The 17,727-nt window shown below is 39.8% G+C and overlaps 1 protein-coding gene across 2 annotated transcripts; it reads right to left on the bottom strand.

Annotated features, from left to right (window-relative positions):
• Nucleotides 1–230: 230 nt before the first annotated feature.
• On the bottom strand, nt 231–15,258 carry LOC109624055 (beta-1,4-N-acetylgalactosaminyltransferase 3-like). 2 transcript variants are annotated; one of them, XM_069528684.1, is made up of 21 exons: nt 15,008–15,258; nt 13,475–13,530; nt 13,294–13,374; nt 12,071–12,142; nt 11,571–11,666; nt 10,915–11,005; nt 10,088–10,188; nt 9,486–9,553; nt 8,321–8,399; nt 8,122–8,188; nt 7,772–7,900; nt 7,528–7,637; nt 6,887–6,981; nt 5,927–5,994; nt 5,368–5,833; nt 4,647–4,864; nt 3,879–4,032; nt 3,703–3,775; nt 3,451–3,604; nt 2,505–2,631; nt 231–1,667 (listed from the first exon to the last, which is right to left on the bottom strand). In XM_069528684.1, exons 1-21 carry the CDS (start codon nt 15,192–15,194, stop codon nt 1,559–1,561), a joined length of 2,601 nt encoding a protein of 866 aa, XP_069384785.1. In that variant the 5' UTR covers nt 15,195–15,258; the 3' UTR covers nt 231–1,558. The 2 variants fall into 2 exon arrangements, with proteins under 2 accessions (XP_069384785.1, XP_069384786.1); XM_069528685.1 differs by lacking the exon at nt 12,071–12,142 and having other exon boundaries at nt 15,008–15,257.
• Between the last annotated feature and the right edge of the window lie 2,469 nt (nt 15,259–17,727).

The following is a 17,727-nucleotide window of genomic DNA, read 5'->3' as shown; positions in this document are numbered from 1 at the left end:
AAAGAAAATCTTGGAGTGAGATTTATTTGTGTAATGTTTTATTGACGAATGATAAAATGTGGTACTATTGGTAATATTACCAAAACTATATACAAAGTGCAGAATGCATAAACAGGAATAACAGCAATAATGAAGTGGTAAAACACAAACGTCTGCCACCATCCCAGGCACAACCTACACACACATTTAGAAACTCTAGTCTTCAACCAAACAGCCTTGTTGGGAGGTTTCCAATCACGTTGCTGTCTCTTGTTCATTAACATCAAAATATTAAACAAGGTTCTGGCAAACTTGTCATTGCCGTCAACTAATGTATTCCTGGGGGGCCCCTCTCAACTTGAGGCCCCAGACAATTGCTTGCTTTGCCCTGGTGCAACGCCCCTGGATCAGTATGTTTCTGCATGATCTTAGGTAACAAACACATTTATATGAAACTTATACCTACTACATAACTAGTTTTTGCTTAGTTAGTTTTTAATCCAAATTGTTGAAAAAGGATATTGTGATGCATCTGCTAATTGATTGAAATTAAATGAAACAAACTATTACAATGTGGTGACACAAAAGTGTTTTTTTGTGTTATAAAAGTTGATATCAAAAAGTGCTGTCATCTGGCTTTCAGTTGGTCCACGTAGTAAATAGAATGGCAGCTATTTAAATAGTGTACTGAATGTAATGAAAACAATTAAAGGCAAAACAGTTTTTCAACAAATTCCCCAGATTTTCTAGGCAGTATGGAAACTGTATTCTTGAGAGAAGAAACCAATGAACTGTATAATAAGGCAGAGATGATCTGCACTCTCAGGGATGCAAAGGAAGAGTGACAGCGGAACAACCAGAAACCAAATTACAAAAGCTTGATGGCTTTAGTACGAGACAGGAAAAAAACTGAACTTTACATCCTCTAAAACCACCTTGACCATCAGTCAAGCGGAATATATGTTTACCTGAATCGAGGTAATTCTTATAAACAAAAACATTCTTCTTGCACTTTTTAATTATTTAACAGTGTAGTTTTAATTATTCCCAAATTTCAGTGCAAAACAGCCGCTCGGTACATGAATAACAAACAGTAGAAGGCACATTTTATGTGAATGAGAACAAAGTAGCAAAACAGAGATCAAATTTTTCAAAGTCGAGGCCTTTTGTTTCTAGAAATATCATATGAAAATGCTACAAAACACCAATAAAATAACTAGATTGTTAAACCCCAACATAAAATAAGGCCGTGATAGAGACAGATAGAGAGTCATACAAAGATGTTCATTTTGTCACATACAAAACATTTAAAAATCTGTGCAACATGTTTGGTCTTCATGATACAGGACACATGTTTAAACATCCTCGGAGTGTGCACCACCTTGCAATTCTTTGGAACAGGTTTGCTCTTGGCAGTGAGTATAGTGCAGATAAACATGGACATAGTGACAGACCTGGAACACGGCAGTATCTATTATAGTCAGTGGTACACATTGGCATCAGTTTGTATTGTCTCAGTAGTGAGTAGTACTTCCAGGTAAATGTACTCTGAGTCATTGTGCTGTGACAGATGGTAAGTTTACTTGTTGGGTGTAACCTGCTGGTTCCACATGCCACGTTTGGAGTGAAAGTAGTGGAAGAAGTTCCTCAAGTAGACCCTATCCACTTCCATCCCTGACTTAATGACCCTAGAGCAGAGAACAGAGGTACAGTATGTGGGTATAGTGTTAGGTTCAGCCATAAGAAAAAAACATGAGGGGAGGAAGATTGCTGTCCTTTTGCGTTATGAAAAGAAATTTGAAATGTCAATAAAGTCAACACACAGTTTTCTGCACAATCTCCTGATACTGAATCTCACACTATGTGTATTTTGTAAAGGCAGGCATGTGTGCCCATATTATTGGTTTGACATATTTTTAGAAGTTTGACTTGAGTCTTTTCAACTTCCTTCTTGACATGTTGAAATAAAAATGTTCAATACTCTTCGGTACTGAGGAGTTTGTTCACTTACATTTCTTTCTTTTATTTTACTCTTCAGGGCAGTGGTTACCAAACTTTCTGAGCCACAATATCAATATTAAGTGAAATAACAGACTCTGTCTCACATGAACATCATTAATATTAATTTGGCATAAAGTTTCCAGTTTTGATCTCATACCATCTCCAGATGGGTCTTTACTTGCCAACTGCCTCACCATGTTCAGTCACTAAGTGTGCCTGTTTGCCTAACAGTGCTGACCAGCTTGTGTGTTGTGATAGTTTAGTTTACCTAGGATTTTTTACAGGACTGTTGCATTAGATTTAGCAAAGTGTACCTAATAAATTGGGTATTTTTCTGTTTAATGCAGGTTGTGTGAGACTTTACATGTGAGGGGCATCACTACAGATGTTTTCTCAACAATGTTGAAAAGTCTAGATGTTGATGTTTCTTTATAAAGTTGAAGGAAGGAAAAGCATGGCTGATATGGGGATAGAAATAAAAACCAGAGTCTATCTGCTAATTTACATTTAGTAAGTAAACACACCTGTCGAGTAGTTCCCAGTCTTCCCCTCCCCAGCGGTCTGTAAATTCTTTGGTGTTCATTCCTCCCACTGCATCCAGATCAGACTTATAGATTCCAAGCAGGCCAAAGCCATCCACCTCCCAGAAACCTGCAATCCACACATTTACATTTCGAATTTTACATTTACTACATCCACACTTAACCTGCATCCTATTACCTTCAATTTAACCAGTTTGCATGGTTGGTAAACAGTTTTACCAACATCTACACCTACATTATAGGTATAATAGTTGTTTTTCTCTCTGTTATTTAGCAGGATTACAGCAAAAACTACCAGTGTATTACCAAACGTATTGGAAGGATGAGATATGGGCTGGGGAAGAACTCATGTGCTTTTTGGAGCGGATTTAAATAAATGGGTGAAAACAGGATTTTTTTTGGTTCACAAAGGTCGCTCTAACGCATGAAAGATTCACACAGACCAAAAACTGAAAGGGAAGTGGGAGATAGAACTGCATTGCATGACACTTGCAGGTATACAAGGTGCACAACTGCATGTAGAGATCTGACTGTCTATGTGGATGGTGAGAGGTTTTCAAACGATAACACGCGCAGACATAAAATAGTCCACCGGAAGTGGTTAAGCTAGCGTCCAGTGGATCGTGAATGATCCTCTGGACATTTAGGCTTAAAAATAGGCCGTAAATTATTATTTTTGCTTGCGGACACAGTATGGAGACATGTTATTGTTACCTGTTGTGTTTTTACATTTGAAAAAGTGGTCACTATGACTTCAGTTGTACTGGATTGTGCTGCAACAGGGTGTCCCTGAAACCCTTAAAGTGTTTTGTGGACTCAAATCTTTCACCCACCCTTCCATTGGCATAGTGGTGAGTAGATAATGAGTGCATTTTGATTTTAAAGTAAACTATCCCTTTAAAATGAAGCTAAAGATGTGTGTATCTACCTCTGGCCTCAGGTGGTGTAGCCCCACAGTCCAGTCTCATGACCATGGGAGCATAGGCCATGTATCCCTCCACACAGTGTTTCCTGATGCTGTCGATCATAGAGGTAGGGAATTGGAGGTGGAGGTCACACAGAAACACTATGCTGTGTTTGTCCTGAGGGAGGATGACAGAGAGGTAAAGATGTTCTTATTATTCTATTGAAATGAATTGATCTTAATTATTTTACTGCTGAGAGCGGTTGCATCACTAACTTCTATGAGGTCGACTCCTGCTTGCAGACCAGCAGAGCGCTGGAAGTTTCCACTCAGCTTCAGATACTGGTACCTGATACATTCCACACACACTGTTACAGCACATACATCATGTGTATCATACTTAACCATAGGTTTATATTCAGCGTAAAAGGTCAAACACACAAATGCACAACCTGTGGAGTGACGAGCTCTTTAGAGCCTTCTCCACGTCCATGTCAGTGCTTTCGTAGTCAGTGATGATGAGGTTGAAGTTGGTGTCTCCAGTTTCTTTGAACACTTTCTCCATTTCCAAAATCAGCTGGTAAACCCACCGAGCCTGGTTTTTCACTGAGAGACGTAAACAGGAAGATAGACACACGACTTTAAACATCAAGGCTGTCAGCTCACTTTAGTTTTTGTTAGAGGGCACATGTGGCCGCATCGATAACCCCACCCATCATATCTCAACACAACGGACTATGACAACAAATAGCAATTTCAGAAATGTACACATATCCCCCAATACACCGTTACACATTTCTCGACGGTGGGAGGAAGTGGAGATTTTCTTTATACACAGTCTGAGGTTTTAAGTTTTGACGTTGATATTTGCTTGAAGAAATATTAAGAATGACAAGACAACATGTAGAATCACATACTTGATGTAGTCAAATCACTTTTAGGGGCATAATATCAGTGTGCAAACACTTTTCTAAATACAAGTTAAAAACTACAAAATCTTGTGTTAAATCATCTTAAAAGTAACTCATAACTAAGTCAAGTATAAAGGAGTGTAAAGTGAAACCTTTCCCTCTGTAGTGTAGATGAGTTGAAGTATAAAGTGGAAGGAAAATGAAAAATTCAATTACTGTGCCTCAAAATTGTATTGATGTAAGGCACTTGAGTCAATGTTCAATCTCCACCACTAGAGATGAGCCTGGTCAAAGGTGGATGTACAGTACCTGGCACTATGATGTGGACGGTGGCAAGAGGATTCCAGCTGAAGCCCACTGGGTTACACAGCACCAGCTCAGGTTGTGGAATCAAAGCGTAGACATATTGTGACAGACGCAGCAGCCGGCCGTTAATGTCTTTCAGTAGCAGCTCCAGGAGGTAACGGCTTCCTTTGACGATGTCCACACGCTTCACCACGTTAACCACTCGCACTAATGTGAACTGTCTGCAGGGGCAGAGAGAGTCAGACACAGTGACATGTCTGCAATAACAGTTAGGAAGTCCATGCACAAAATTGTTTGATTCTAAGATGCAACATACTCTTATTTCATCTAAAATAATTGTGAGGTCCCACTCTGTACCTATTTTAGATCTCTTAATATAAATACATTACCACCCAGTGGTTTTATGCAGTTTCAGTTCCTCCAGTTACTCTTGACATATTGCTTTAATAAGAAAAATGAGATAATAAGAATTTCCCTTTAGGCAGACTTCAGACTCCACGTTCAAGAAGCCAAAAATGTTTTGTGAGGACGCAGTCACCTTGACCTTTGACCAGGAAAATGTAATCAGCTCACATTTGAGTGATTAAGTGAACAAATGCTTACAGACTAACAAACATATGTACAAATGGAAAACCTAAAAACTTAATGCCTTTGGCCACTGGCTGTCACCAATTTTGGTTTTATGGCTCAGGTGATGCGCTGGCGCAGATTCAAATACACTTACCCATTATCTTTTTTGTTGAGTTTGTCCATGAAAGCCTTGACCACTGGAAGAACATCACTGGAGTTGATCAGCAGACTGCCAGAAAATTTGCATTTCAGTTCCTGTTCATCTGAAGTGTGTGCCCGAAAGTCCAGGTGGTTGATCTGGAAGGTCTGCCTCCAGTTCATCTCAGGGTCAGAGTAGACATTATCCTTTACCTGCAGAAGCTTCCGTGCTCTTTTTACAATCCTCAACCCCTTGGCCACAGCTTGGGTCTTCTCTGACGACACAAGCTCGTCTGGTTTCACTGACTCAGTCTGAGGATGAGGCTTTGTGTCCTCTTCCTGCAGTGGTAACGAGTGGAGTATCTGCCTGAACTTCTCAGCATAACTCTCATAATCTGTTTCATAGTCCCGAAAAAGGGTGTCCGGCGTGATTTCCTTTTCCCTCTCAATTATGGCTGATTTCTCCCCCATGAGGCTTTGATCTAGTATTCATCAGAGGCAAAAACAGAAAATCAGAGTGAATTGGGCTGACAACACAAGTAACTCTTTTATAAATAAGAAAAGTGAGAAAATACCTTTGTCTGTGTTTTCTTGTTTCTGCAGGTCAGGACTGTCTCGTTTCATGTATCCAGCTAAACCGGAACTGAAGATAATTAGAACACAAAATGATCGTTACTGATTCTGGCTCCAAATTGCAAGATGGCCGAGTTCGTATCCAGGATATTTTGCCTTCATTTCTGGACTGTAGGAGGAAGTGGAGACGCATCGTCTATCTTTATATACAGTACAATCTGTGGTCTTACTACATATTTGAATGACCTAAACAATATTCAAATAATTTTGAAATGGTATCAATGGTACTACTTTTTTTTAAAGATAGTGTCAGTAAACAAAAAGACATTTGATAAATCGGAGGGTGTGCAATGCAGACGAATGAGAAATCATACTTTTTGTTGGTAGATATTTTGCTTCTTATTGTGGTTGATATAGAGTGGATTTGAAATGTACTTTTGCACTTCTGCTAAGTTTAAGGACAACTGTGTGTAAGCTAACAAGACCACTGTGTGTGAGCTGTATTCACCAAAATGAAATTAGACTTGGTTTTGTTTCATTTTAACCATATGTGTGTGCGCATACTGAGACTGTGTATAATTCATGCTAATAATTGTTCGTCATGTTTATGATAATGATGTGGGTTATAAAGTGACAAATAATTACATTTAAGTTGAATATGCTTTCATGCAGCCCTCTATTAAGAGTTTGTCATTTTGTTAAGATAAATAGTTATATCATAGTGATAGGGATTTCATGTTTGTGTAAATAGTAATTCATGTTAAGTGAAGGTTTATGACGGATGATCTAAAAGTTGAATATTATCATACCTTTAAAGGGTAATACTGTTCACACCATGTTTGCAGTTGTCAATAAGGTTTTGTGAGTCATCAGTAAAACAGAGTCAGACCATCAGTTAGCCGAGGATGCTACAACATATGGCTCTATAATTTAATTTTCATGTTTGTCCCCAGAAGTCTCACTTCTCCATGATGTCTGGGGGGTAGAAGCAGCTTTTCTCAGACTCCATGTGTGTGAGTCGGGTGTGGTCATTGGGGTAGATGTAGGACAATTTGACCTGGTGAGATGAAATGAAATGACATGCTGTTAGAGACATGAGAGCTTAATGATTTGCTGCCACACAAATATGAATCATGAGGTCCTGTTTGATGCAGCCACTCCCTCCAGGACCAGATCACAGAATGCAACATGTGTTTAGATTTAAAAACTTTCCAAACTCACTTAAATCTGATCAGTTAACTTTAAAGTCCAAGTGAACGTTTGTACGAAATTTAAAAGGATTCCCTGGAGGTGTTTCTGATATGACGCATTCACAAGGCCACCAATGTATTTTATGAGGTCACAGCAACCCTGACCTTTGACCACCAAATCTAATTGTGAATCTTACACCATATTTCAAGAAATTCCCTCACATTCTTTTACATGTTCACAAGAATGAGACCTGATGCCTCCGGCCACTGGCTGTCACCAGTGTGGAAGCAAAATAAGTGCTAGCCTGTTCCATTTGTCGAGAACATGGTTCTCCACTTTCAAAACTGTATTCTGAAGAACAGTATGAGCGGGATGTCATCTATCAGAAATACAAACACATACAAATACGTACATAATTCAGTCCTTGATAGCGACCAAGAGGAACACCTTTGATTGTGTAGCTGGGTTTGTAGTCGCAGACGGGCAAAACATCTTGTAGGAACTTACTGTTTATCAAAGGCACTGCAAACCAACACAACAGAGATTGGAGCCAAGACTACTTTGTGGTTCAGTTGGAAATCACTTGCAGCCTGACATGAAACGTGTGATATTTGTGAAAGATGTGATACAGAACAAGACAGAGAGACGTCTCTCACCTTTGTAGAGAACATCTCGTGGGTCTTCCATCAACATGTCGACTGTGGAGCTGCTCTGTCTCGTGTTTTGGTGGCTCGCAGCTGTCTGAGGTACGTGAGCAACATCACCTGCTACCAGAGCAGACTCATCTGTGGGATGAAGCCACAGGCCAATCAAATCAGAGAAGTGCTCCACATTTAATGTGCCACAAAACCACTGACTTTATACAGTGTGAGCATCTGTGCAGAAATAATAAAGTCAGTAGTTTTGGATTGTGAGACACTCTGTGGTGCAGATTCACTCTGAGGTTTCTCTGCCATTTCAGTGTCAGAAGGAATGATGTGTGGTGATGTCTGATACGTGTCCTTACCAACATAGAGAGAGATGTCCTTGGATGCAATAACTGTGAATCTGGAGCCTTCGTCCTGGAGCTGCCACTGTGTGAAGACAAACACAAAGAACTACATTTCTCTTCTCTGTTTAAAAGCTCAGATTACACAATAATGAGAAAGCTGCAAATGAGAAAACAGAGAGGGGACTTTTTTTCTGAGCTGGATCGAGCTACTTACTGCCACCTCCACATGGTCTGTCCCTTCATGGTCCTGCTTGTGGAGAAGTTCGAAAAAGTACTTCCTCTCTGCAGAAAGCCTGTCAGACAGTAACAGTTCATATTTAGAACCACACCATAGACATATTAGACAACAGAGCCAAAAGGTTCTGCGTAGGTAGCTGACTGGCTTGGCTGCTCTATATTGAGTGTGCAGCACTTCTGTCCCTTCATTTGTTTCAGGGTGTAACAACATCATAGAGTAAAATCTAATCACTTAGAGATTTAAAATTCTCCTTCTCATGTCTCTTCTTCTTTAGCAGCTTAAAATACACACGTTGAATAAACATTAACACAATTTTAAAGCCATAAATGTTTCTATTCTCACGCTTGAAGCACACTTACAGTACGGTTCTTGTTAAGGTACAAACAATGCCACCAGGCACGTACAGTACTGGATCTTTATTGCTGATTCTTTTTTCTGTTTTGGTATCAATTGAAACTGGTCTAGATTGTAAAGTCTATAAAACTGCCTGTAATCCACACCCACACTCTGTGACAAAGCGTTAACAACAAGGTCATGTAATAGGTAGAAACAGCCGTCTTATTCTTTCCAGCACCTACATTGAGTTTTTACCGTATCAGTATTTATGAGTTAAATTCCCAGAGGAACATTTGCGTTTTTACGTAGAACTAGGTTATGAGAACTTATCAGTTACGAGACTGGATGTGCTTCTGTTGAGACATGAGTTTTGGTGACGTTATCCATAGATACAGGGGAGAGGGCAGTGTGGCCCCCAATTTTCTGTCCCTGACTCGACCCGGATATCATTTCAAAATTTCTGTCCAAAATCTATCCAGCGCCACGTAAGGACCCCTGTACGGATCAAGATGGATCCTACAAGTCTGACTGTGCAAGTCCTGATATCATTTTTTTACTCATACAAAGACAGTTTTGAACGGCTGAGTAGTGCTTCCTGTGATCCTGGTTTGTAAAATCTATTTCACACAAGTTTTTGCTTCTTTTTAACCTTTTTTGTGACTAGAAATCCAGCTGACTTTTGAGGCCATAGCTACTTTTATTGAGATATTTCTGCCCGTGTTGAGTTCACACACACACACACACACACACACACACACACACACACACACACACACACACACACACGCCGAGAGAGTAAACTCACCTAACTGGTCTGGATATCTGACTAGCGTATTTCTCAAACTCGCCAGGGGCGGTCCACTCTGTGCCAGTCTAATAAAAGGAGGTAAATAATTATAAAGGAAAGCAAATATTAAGACACCAATATTTGGACATTAACCCCATTAAGATAATAAGCTAAGTAAGACACTGCCATGTAAACCGCCGTTTCGGATCATCTTAAATCTTAAAGGTCAAACTTGGAATAAGCACAAAACAAATTAAGAGTATTCAGACCTCAGTCACATTATGTAGACATGTGTATGTTCATGTTACTTTATCCTATTGGAGTTTTTCCAGCATTTTTCAACATCAACATAAAGTAGTTACCCACTGCTTGATGACGAACACCCTGGGTTCGAGTGTAAACTAGGAGTATGATGTAACATTGATATGAATCATTATCAGATGCTCTGTTACATATAAAGAGGAATCAATGATGAATACTATTAGCAACTCATGTGAACAATCAAAAATCAATTCTTATTCAGAATAAGATCAATAGTCAGAATATTGATGTCCATGTAGTCAGTGACACAAATGTGGAAATGTTCCTCTGCTGCTTAAGAAGATGACTGAGATAAATACCTTTCCAACCCATCCCAGTAACTGCACATTGAGGGGGGAGTCATCTGTGCTGAGCCACAACTCAGAGTTGTCCTGAGAGCTCAAAGCAAAAACAAACTCTCCTGAGAGACAAAGGAAAGTGGGGTTATAAGGATTCAGACAGACATGGGTACAGTATCTAGAGAGATGTATGATATCTATTACATTACTTTTCCTTTAGCTGATGCTTTTCTCCAAAGCTACTAACAACAAGTGCATTCAACCATGAGGGTACAAACCCAGACACAACAAGAATCAAGTAAGTACAGTTTGCTTCAAACTACAAAGTTTGACAAAGTACAAGTGATACATGTGAGTGCAACTAAACTGAATGTATTTTTTTTATTCTATAAACACCAGAGTTGATGTGGTTTATTAGACATCATCTTCCTAACCAAGGTGTAGTCAGAAGAGATGTGTCTTTAGTCTGCAGTGGAAGATATGTAGACTTTCTGCTGTCCTGGTGTCAATTGGGAGCTCGTTCCACCATTTGGGAGCCAGGATAGCAAACAGTCATGATTTTATTTAGTGGCTCCCTCACAATGAGGGAGCAGCAAGTCTATTGGCAGATGCAGAGCGGAATGGACGGGCTGGGGTGTAAGGTTTAACTGGATATAGACTAGACCTGATCTGTTCACAGCATGGTACACAAATACTAGCGTTTGGAAACGGATGTGGGAAGCCACTGGTAACCAGTGAAGGTAGCGGAGGAGTGGAGTAGTGTGGGTGAACTTAGGTAGGTTGAAGACCAGTCGAGCTGCTGCATTCTGGACATGTAAGCATGGTAACAGAAGTGACTAGTAAGGTACCGTCAGTGTATGGATGCAGATAGCCAAATATCCTGAGTCCATAGTTGGTCCAATTAGGAGAGACAGCCAGCTTCAGTGCTGTAGTTCTGGACTGAAAGAGGAAACAAAGAATCAGCCACCATGTTTACTCAAAGAGGGACAACATCTTGAGTCCAGGGACCTGAGGATCTAACATGTGGATGTAGAATGCAACTCTGTGTGAAAACACCTCACTGTGACACTGAAGAAGAAAAGAGGATCACTTCGGTCAGTAGGATTAATCCTCTGGGGATCATGAATGTCTCCATGAAATTTCATGGGGTTCCATCTGAGAGTTTACTGAGTATTTGAGTGCATATACCTCCACCAAGGCTTAAAATCTATAAAGTTGCACCAAACTGCAGACACTCGTGATCACAGTCCTAGATAAAAGATAATAGAGCTGGTTCTTTTCATTAAGATCAATGAATGATTCCCTGGGAGTTCGCTCTTTCTTGGCCCATTTCCCATCCCTCCACCAAGTTTAGTGGAAATCTGTTCAGTAGTTTTTGCGTATTCCTGCTGAAGAACAAACAATGCAATGGACAGGGGCACAAACACACCCACCCTGGCTGAGGTAACGATCCACTGAACATAATTAATGCAGTGTGAGGTGCTCAGGTCAGACTCTGACTCACGTGAGGATACAACGGGTAGTGCGGGTTCTTGAGGAGGTCAGCTATAGATTTGCCACACCAGTCCTCAAACACGTGCAGATTGACTCGTCCCTTATTCTGCAGAAAGAGAGGAGAGAGAGGATCTAAATGAAATGTGTGTGTGTGTGTGCCTTTTCCTGTTACATTAGTCCTGAGTAATTCCTGGAGGATACACTAAAGGGGACCACCAAACGTACTATATATATATGTTTATATGTATATAAAGAAAAAGGGTTCTTGTGATCTTTGCCTCTGGCCCTACATGCTATGAGGTCCTGAAGAAGTGCTTAGCCCGACCTGGATCTGACCCGTATACCACTTTCAATGACCCTGAACAGTCTGTCTCCTAGAAGAGAAATAACATGTTTTCCATTCTCATAACTACGGTTCAACGTGACAAGACTAATAACTTTACTTTTTACAAGTCTAAATATGAGAGGGCCTTTACATCATAACTTGGAGACAAAAACTACCAAACTTACCTGAGAGTCTATGCCTCTGTCTGACTGTCCCCGTCTGTCTTTGCTCAGCTCCTCTCTTTGAGTTGACTTTGCCTGATGACACATTCATGAAGGCACTTTTCTTATATCAACTTGCCTTTGATATCACTGGGGTGCTTAGACATTCTTGTTGTTTTGGTGCATTGAAAAAAGATATGGATATTTTTTTTCCCCAGGTTATTAACACGAGTGGTAGAGAAGCAACACCCATTAACTGATCTAATACAAATAATATTCCTAACTAGACTTAGTTTTCCTGCTACTGTGTAAAAGTCCACAACACTATGAAGCCTTCCAGACACTGAGCATATAACAGCGTTTCTTGTAATTTAGTCTTTTTTTCAATGAATTAAGACTAAGACTATTTATTTCCAAAATGATACAGAAAATACACGCGGTAGAACCTAATTGTTTTTGGCTGAGTTAATCTTAAACATTATAGAAATATTACTACATTATCATCTACAACAGATCAAGTAGCCATTCATTTTAATGAAACCAAGCATTCTGTGTCATATACACATCCTTTGAAAATCGGTTGAAAATTCACTGAGCTGTGAACAGTGGACCAAACCACTGTGAGGCAAGGAGAGGGGGGAGCAATTGGTTAAAGTTTATTAATGATTTAATTTAGTCTGTAATTAACAAACACACATACAGTGCATATTGTATTAATATTTAAATGTATCATTGCTTATGTTTGCAATGATATTGAGGAGGACAACACTCTGGGAGGGGGTCCGGTCCCCCCCTGTACCCCCCTGAAATCCACCCCTGGGTAGAACAGGTCGTCCACTAACCAGAGGGTCAGTGGTTTGATACCAGCCTCCACTGTTCCACATGACAAATTGTCAAGGGCAAGATACTGCACAACACAGATTGCCTTAGGTGGCTGTGCAGGCAATGTGAGTGAATGAATGAATGTTTGTATAAATGGGTAAATGGCAAAACTGTTCTGTGAAGCACATTGAATGGTCATCACAACAAGATGATTATAAGAAAATAAGAAGCATTGGTTATTTTCAAGTGCGCTGAGGTGGGAGGGGCAGGCCCAAACAGGTTAGTCTGAGTTCAGAAGAGGTGAGTATTAAGAGCGTTGGACACACTACAAACACACACACACACACACACACACACACACACACACACACACACACACACACACACACACACACACACACACACACACACACACACACACACACCTCTGGTTTCCAGGGTTTTAGAATATAGCTGGTTGTCCAAGCAGATGAATCCTCCACATTGCTTGGTCGTTCCTCTCTGACCTGCAAAACACCCACATTTATTTCACTTTTCCTCAGCCGCTCTGCACAAACACACAGCTTTACATCACCATATTTTCTATTACTGCTTCTTTATCTTTACCAAGTTGTCAGACATGGCTTTCCTCCAGAAGTCTTTGACACTGTAAGCTTTCAGGCCTGAGGAAGTGAGGGAACACAATCAGAGCAATGCAGGGGTGACAGGCAAATATGCAACAGATCGGCAACACTCAAAAATGTTCATTCCACAATTCTATTGGTCTGGCATCATCTTTTTCTTCTGCTTAGTGGCATAAGAAAATCTAGGAAAATCGCTACTGATATTAGAGGGTAAAAAATGGAACGGCTGATATACCTATTTTTTAATTGGCAATGACAATTGATAGCGAGCAAGCGGATGTGTTGATGATGTTTAACATGCGACAGAAGATGGCGATAGATTTTAGAACTTGTAAAAAAAACATTAGAGACATTTACATTAACATTTAAGGCATTTAGCAGACGCGAGAGAAACCACAACATCAAATGATATTGAACACTGTGAGAAGAAACCTAAGAGGGCTCAGTGTGGGTGTGAGCCACAAGAAACTGGGTCTTAGAAATGAATAGATGAAACCTAATGCCAAGTCGGTGTGTTACCAAGGCTTATGTATAAAGATGTTATTATTTTATGATCCAGCCATCCGATTCTCATTTCTTGTGATTGTGAGAATATTGGCTGTGTCATGAGTATGGATGTCACGATATGAAATTTTGGTGTGCCACAATTATTGTCAGAGGAAATAACACAGTTTCACAATATTCTACGATATATTATTGGTACTATAGAAGGAAAAAGACAGACAGCTAGGGATGTCACGATATGAAATTTTGGTGCCACGATTGTCTGAGGAAATATCACGGCTTCACGGTTGCCATGATAATCGATACTATAGAAGAAAAAAGACTCACAACAAGCAATATATAGCTAATAATATAGCTTGTGAAAATTTATATTATTATCATCAACTTTATCCAGTTTTAAAAAACTAAACGTGTCCTGGTTCAAGCCACATTCTTCCTGTCATTATTATACTTTTCAGTACAGGTGAACTCTCGGCTACATACATAGGGGTTAATGTATGTGTGTATGTGTGTGTGTGTGTGTGTGTGTGTGTGTGTGTGTGTGTGTGTGTGTGTGTGTCAACCCCACCTGAGACTCACCAAGCGATGGGACATAGTTAGTGGTATGTTGCAAAACTTGAAATGTACAAATATGTTATAAGCCCAGTTTGGTAAGCAACAGATTTACAATTTACAGGCATCACCAGCTATTCCCTCCTTGACTTAGAGGACCCCCAACAACCCACTAACTGGTGGTGGGGTGTAGTGTGATTTTGGTGACACAGGTACAGACCCACAGAGGTCAGTCCCATTACTCTTAAGAACTGAAGAATCCTCTTGGATAAGACAGTAGCATGTCTTCAAGAAACACAAGCATGCCCAGTTCCCTACTTACACCTGTACAACTTGGATGATTGAGAATATTCACAGATGTGATAAAAGAACCCCTTTTTTACACGTTCACTTCCCATGGTTGGAGTCATACATCAGTTGATTGAGTTTAGCTTTGTAAGTTTGATGACCACAAACTCACCTTTGACAGGGTTCCATGAGTCAGTAGAGGTATTTTCAAAGTAGACAGCCCCAGCTGTGAGCAGCAACATCACTCCGAACACAAGAAACTTGTCTCTGCGCCGCAGCCTTGTCAGAGGGGACACTATCCACATCTTCTTGACTTGAGCTGAGACTAAACCTCGTCTCGTCCTGGTCTGTTCATCCATCGCTGAACCCGTGGTATTTTATTTTACAGTTTTTACACAGTCCGGGTTAATAGATGTGTCCGTTGTCAATGTGTTTGTGTGTCTAAGTGTGTGTGTCTGCGCGAGAGAGAGAGAGCGAGAGAGAGAGAGAGAGAGAGAGAGAGAGAGAGAGAGACTGGATGAAACGACGCACTTGTGTTTTACACGATACAAATAACGTTTTGAAGTAAGACACGTCACATCAGTCTCTCTCCACAGTGGAGATGTGGATTCATCTTTTGTTCAATAAAACAAAAATTTAAAAAAAACTATCCCGTAGATTTTTTTTAACCCTTTCTTTAACATTGCGAGGGGTTTTTATATTCCCAATGATTTCCAAGTGATTCAATTAGGATCTTGATGGAAAAACATAGCCTATACCGCTTTTATATACTTGATATGATGTTCATAAAGTAAGAGAATGAAGAGACCTGCACACAGAACGTCATTCATCACTTTGCTTACGTTACATACGCCGCATGATAGCAAACTGTACAATTTAGATACAATTATAAAAACACTGAAAAAAATGATACTTTGGACATATTTAAAAAAAACTACTCTGATTGGTAAAGCAAGCAAAAATGATATTTAATTGACATTAATACAATTATTTCCTTGTTTTAGAACTGAAATAAAAGTTGAATTTGCTAGTATGTAAAAGTCGAATTTTGACTAAAGATATGATAAAATATTTTTGTTAAAGTCAATGTTTATTATGGGTGCATTGCCAGCTGGGGGCTCCTCCCGCAATGCCCAGTTACTAATTAGTTCCAGTCGGTATATAAGTCTTTGTGTTTCCCCCATGTGGTTGTTGGTTCGTCGTCGTCATGGTTCTGTCTGTTCATGTGTCATCGTCATTTCGGGTCAGTCCTGTCCGTCAGCTCAATTCTGGTTCTGTCTGTTCATGTGTCCCGTCAGCTCTCGTCACGTTACCCCGTAAGTTTGTATCCTGCCCTGTTCTGTGTTCCACTCATCTTTTTGAGTGCGACTTTTGTTTCTTGGAGATTTCTTTTGTTAAGTTTACCCCTTTTAAATAAAACACACTTTTTGTTAAATCATATTTAGTTTCTGCGTGTTGGTCCTCCCCTTCTCACGTCACCCTCCACACGAACCCTGGCAGTACGAACCAACAACCACATGGGGGAAACACAAAGACTTATATACCGACTGGAACTAATTAGTAACTGGGGACAGGTGGCACAAGACAAACAGGTGAAACTGATGAGGGCAGGAAGTCAATAGATGAAAACACACAGGGAGCAAGGATTACAAAATAAAACAGGAAACACTGAACGAACTTATTAACAAGAACAAAATACAATAACCCAGACAGGGATGAACACAGAAGGGGCACAGGGTGAAACATAGCGAGGGACAAGGAGGGGAACACAGGAGAGGGACACCGAATACATAACCGTGACACAGAGATACCAAAAGATACCATAAAGTTGTGGTTTCTCGAGGCCAGAAAACTCAAGTCTCTTAAGCCACCACCGTAAACCTTAAAGTTGCCCTTTTAGATTAACAATTTAGTCAACCATTTGGTCAGTCCTCCACATACATGTCTGCTCATGCAATTATACATACACAAATGTAACATTTCCATTACAGAGACCTCTGGGGACAAACATGAAAATTAAATTATAGATCCATATGTTGTAGCATCCTCGGCTAACTGATGGTCTGACTCTGTTTTACTGATGACTCACAAAACCTTATTGACAACTGCAAACATGGTGTGAACAGTATTACCCTTTAAAGGTATGATAATATTCAACTTTTAGATCATCCGTTATAAACCTTCGCTTAACATGAATTACTATTTACACAAACATGAAATCCCTATCACTATGATATAACTATTTATCTTAACAAAATGACAAACTCTTAATAGAGGGCTGCATGAAAGCATATTCAACTTAAATGTAATTATTTGTCACTTTATAACCCACATCATTATCATAAACATGACGAACAATTATTAGCGTGAATTATACACAGTCTCAGTATGCGCACACACATATGGTTAAAATGAAACAAAACCAAGTCTAATTTCATTTTGGTGAATACAGCTCACACACAGTGGTCTTGTTAGCTTACACACAGTTGTCCTTAAACTTAGCAGAAGTGCAAAAGTACATTTCAAATCCACTCTATATCAACCACAATAAGAAGCAAAATATCTACCAACAAAAAGTATGATTTCTCATTCGTCTGCATTGCACACCTTCCGATTTATCAAATGTCTTTTTGTTTACTGACACTATCTTTAAAAAAAAGTAGTGTTTCCCTTACTGTTGTTACCATTTCAAAATTATTTGAATATTATTTAGGTTATTCAAATATGTAGTAAGACCACAGACTGTACTGTATATAAAGATAGACGATGCGTCTCCACTTCCTCCTACAGTCCAGAAATGAAGGCAAAATATCCTGGATACGAACTCGGCCATCTTGCAATTTGGAGCCAGAATCAGTAACGATCATTTTGTGTTCTAATTATCTTCAGTTC

Source organism: Paralichthys olivaceus, chromosome 7 (genome assembly GCF_024713975.1).
Source record: "Paralichthys olivaceus isolate ysfri-2021 chromosome 7, ASM2471397v2, whole genome shotgun sequence".
NCBI classification, from domain to species: Eukaryota; Metazoa; Chordata; class Actinopteri; order Pleuronectiformes; family Paralichthyidae; genus Paralichthys; species Paralichthys olivaceus.
Note: the sequence above shows the minus strand (reverse complement) of the source record. Positions and strands in the feature narration are given on the sequence as shown.

What these genes read in the sequence shown, in the direction of transcription:
- LOC109624055 (XM_069528684.1), bottom strand. Translation starts at nt 15,194, where the DNA reads ATGGATGAACAGACCAGGACGAGACGAGGTTTAGTCTCAGCTCAAGTC. An exon ending in GCTATCAAGGACTGAATTAT is followed by an intron (nt 6,982 to 7,527) that starts GTACGTATTTGT and finishes TCATCTCACCAG; the next exon opens with GTCAAATTGTCCTACATCTA. An exon ending in CTCAACAAAAAAGATAATGG is followed by an intron (nt 4,865 to 5,367) that starts GTAAGTGTATTT and finishes CTGCCCCTGCAG; the next exon opens with ACAGTTCACATTAGTGCGAG.